The 3,092-nt window shown below is 58.1% G+C and overlaps 1 protein-coding gene across 1 annotated transcript in view; it reads right to left on the bottom strand.

The window, feature by feature from the left end:
• LOC107214781 overlaps positions 1-1,988 on the bottom strand; it is a 5,962-nt gene extending 3,974 nt beyond the window's left edge. Inside the window, exons 1-2 of the mRNA XM_033519856.1 lie at positions 851-1,988; positions 6-740 (exon numbers count right to left, since the gene is read on the bottom strand). Coding sequence (XP_033375747.1) covers positions 6-740; positions 851-1,077 — 962 coding nt within the window. The 5' untranslated portion in view covers positions 1,078-1,988. The remainder of the gene's footprint in view (positions 1-5; positions 741-850) is intronic.
• Positions 1,989-3,092: the final 1,104 nt, after the last annotated feature.

Here is a 3,092-nt window from a genome sequence, read left to right as displayed (position 1 = left end):
ATGGCCAGAGTGACCAGAGAATGGTTAGAGTGACCAGGGGATGTCCAGAATGACCAGAACATGTCCAGAGTGACCAGAGCTCCCCATTCCCAGAGGGACACACTGGGATCCACCAGGATCCAAATTCCTCCGTGTTCCCATCCCACCTCTGTCCCTCCTGCTGTCCTTGGTCCCTCTGGCTGTCCCCGCTGTCCTGGCCCCGTCCCCCGGCATTTCCACGCTCTGGACATTCCTTCTCCCACCTCTGCCAGACCCAGGAGGGGTCTGGTTCCAAATCCCTGTGGGAAAAGGGGATCAACCTCCAGCATGGCTGGAAATCCCCATCAGGGCCACCAGAACCGCAACGTCCCCAAGGTTGGGGACACCACGGCCACCCCCAGCACTCCCTTTCCCTGGGAGAACAGATTTTGCTCCAGACAGGGAAAAAACGGTGGCCGGAGCCACGTCCGAGGTTTGAAAAATGTAAATGGGCGCCTTTGAAGATGGAACCGAAACTTGGCCGTGGCGGGGAAAGAATTCCTGCAGGGAGAAAATTCAACAAACAAAGTCCCCTGGCTGAGAGCAGCCGCTGGGAGGGGTCGGAGCCTCCCGAATTTGGAGCTTTCCTGGGGTGGGAGCAGCTCCGGAGGTCGGGCAGAGCATGGAAAAGGTCTGGGATGTGACACCTCTCCATGCCTGGCGTGAGAGGAGCTGCCCCGTTTCGTGCCTCAGTTTCTCCCTTTCCGTGCCCGGCTGAGCAGCTGTAAATTAGCAAGAAAAAAAATAAAAAAATTTAAAAATCCATGGAATCTCCACGGATTTGGGGATTTTTGGACCGGTTTTTAAAGGAATTAGTATCAAATTCCAGCACCGTCTCCTTTCCCTATTGATCCCGGTCCTTTTCCAGCTGGCAAACTCGAGTCTCCATCCCGACTTTTTCTTTAAACAGCCTGGAATTCCTCCGTGGGTCCTCTCGATGCCTTTTCCTGGCTGGAATTCCAGGATCCAGGAGAGGATCCTGCTCCAGGCACCCCGCAAGGACCAATCCCCCGGTTCTGGGGGTAAAAAACAAAAGCCCCGTGATGGGAATAAAAACATTTAAGGCAAAACGGGGCGGTCCAGAGAGTGGGAATTTTGGGAAAAGCTCCGGTTTCGCTGCCAGCCGCTGCCAGCCCAGTGTGGAATTGCAGGAGCAGCCCCTGGCAGGGCCGGGATTGGGATTTCGAGGAGCCAGAGCAGCTCAGGTTTCCCGGTTCTGCTGCAGATGGAGAGAGGGGGATGACGGGGAGGGAGGGAGGGGGTCCTGGACCCCAAATCCAAGAGATCCCGGGATCGGGATGGCTGTGGGAGGGTGCCCCCAACTCCGGGACCTCTCAGAGTTCTGGACATGCAACATGTCCCTGGTTCCTCTGGTCCTCTCGTGGACAAAAATGTCTTTTTTGGAGCAGAAACGTCCCCCCCGAGCCTTCCTGGCCGTGTCCCTTCGGTGCGGTGCGGTTTTCCAGCCAGGAAAATCCAGTGGCCGCAGGGCAGGGGACACTCAGCTCGTGCCACCACCGTGTCACCCCCTCCCCGTCTGCACCAAGTGCCACCAGGGTTTAAATCAAAGCTCATCCCCAGCTGGCAGCAAACCAAGCCCTGCGTCCCATCCTTCAGGCTCCATCTGCCCGGGGCCGGGAAATGGGGATGTGGGGACAGCCGGGAGTCCCTGGGGGTGGCGGCAGGGGACACCCACCCGCTGGAAAACTCCAGCCCGCTCCTGGGAGAGCGGAGCCGGCGGCGCGGGCAGGGCTTATTCTGTGATTAATTAGCTTTGTTTTGAAACAAGGAGCTGCCTCCGCAGCAGCAGCAGCAGCGGGAGGAGGAGGAAGAGGAGGAGGAGGAGGAGGAATTGTTGCCGAGCGCCAGATCCGCGTGTGCGCCGAGCCCGCCGCGCTCGGTGCCAGAGAAAGACGTGATTGTTGTCACCGTGCCTCGCTCCCAGCCCTCCTTCCCAGTGCTCCCAGTGCTCCCAGTGCTCCTTCCCAGNCTTCAGGGATCCTGCCCCAGGCTCAGGGATCCTGCCCTGGGCTCAGGGATGCTCAGGGATTCATGGAGAGGCCAGGAAAGAAGGGATGGATATTTGGGATGGCAGGAAACTGCCCAGAATTCCTCCTCCTCCTCCTCATCCCTGTGCTGGGATAACCAAAGTGACACCGAGCCCGAGCTGAATTCCCAAATCCCAGAGCCTCTGGAGCCGGATTTACTCCAGCACCTTCCACCCCCCACTCCCGGCTGTTTTGGGGATGGAAAGGTGGGAAGGGATTTGCTCCCCTCCCTTCACGGGGCTCCCCACGGCCCCATCCGTGCCTTACATCCCGGAATTCTTTTCCCCTTCGCTCACTCCCAGCTCCAGAGCTTTTCCCGGAGCCAAGAGCTTCTCCCGGGTTCCCGGTGACGCCGTCCCGGCTCTGCCGTGCGGGGGCTGCCGGGGCTGGGAAGGAGCCTCTGCCCCGCTCCCCGCGGCCTCTGGGGGAAGCTGACCGGGATTTTCCAGCCTGGCACCACCGGGAACGCCCGGCAGAGCCCCGGGAAGGGCGGCACGGCCCCTTCCCACCGCATCCTGCGGGAATGGAGCCATCCCAAACTGCCAGACATCCTTTCGGGGTGATCCCTGCCCTCCCTTCCCTTCTGAGGCTCGGAGGTTTTGCTGCCAAACTCTCCAAAATTGACATTTTCCAGTTTTTCCTGGTTTTTTGGCTGATTTTTTTTTTGGTTTGGTTTGTTTTTTTCTCTCTCTGCTTTTCTGAAATTCATATTTTTTTGAGCTCTCCAAAGGGAATTTTGAAGATCTGGCCCTCGGAAAGATCTTCATGACACTGAGTGGAGGCTCGGCTTGGGACAGGGATAACACCAGGAATCATCTCCCTGGGGCCAAAGCAACATTTTTAATCCAATAAAATTCCCAGCTGGAATGATGGAGTCACAGGTTGTGATGGGAATTCCCTGCTCCCACCCTGCCCTTCAATTCTGCTGCCTCTTGTCTGGCTTTCCTAAACTTGGGATGGCCGGAGTGACCAGGGGATGGTCAGAGTGACCAGGGGATGGTCAGAGTGACCAGGGGATGGCCAGAG

Source organism: Parus major, chromosome 26 (assembly GCF_001522545.3).
Source record: "Parus major isolate Abel chromosome 26, Parus_major1.1, whole genome shotgun sequence".
NCBI classification, from domain to species: Eukaryota; Metazoa; Chordata; class Aves; order Passeriformes; family Paridae; genus Parus; species Parus major.
The sequence above is the reverse complement of the archived record's forward strand: the minus strand, read 5'-3'. Positions and strand labels throughout refer to the sequence as shown.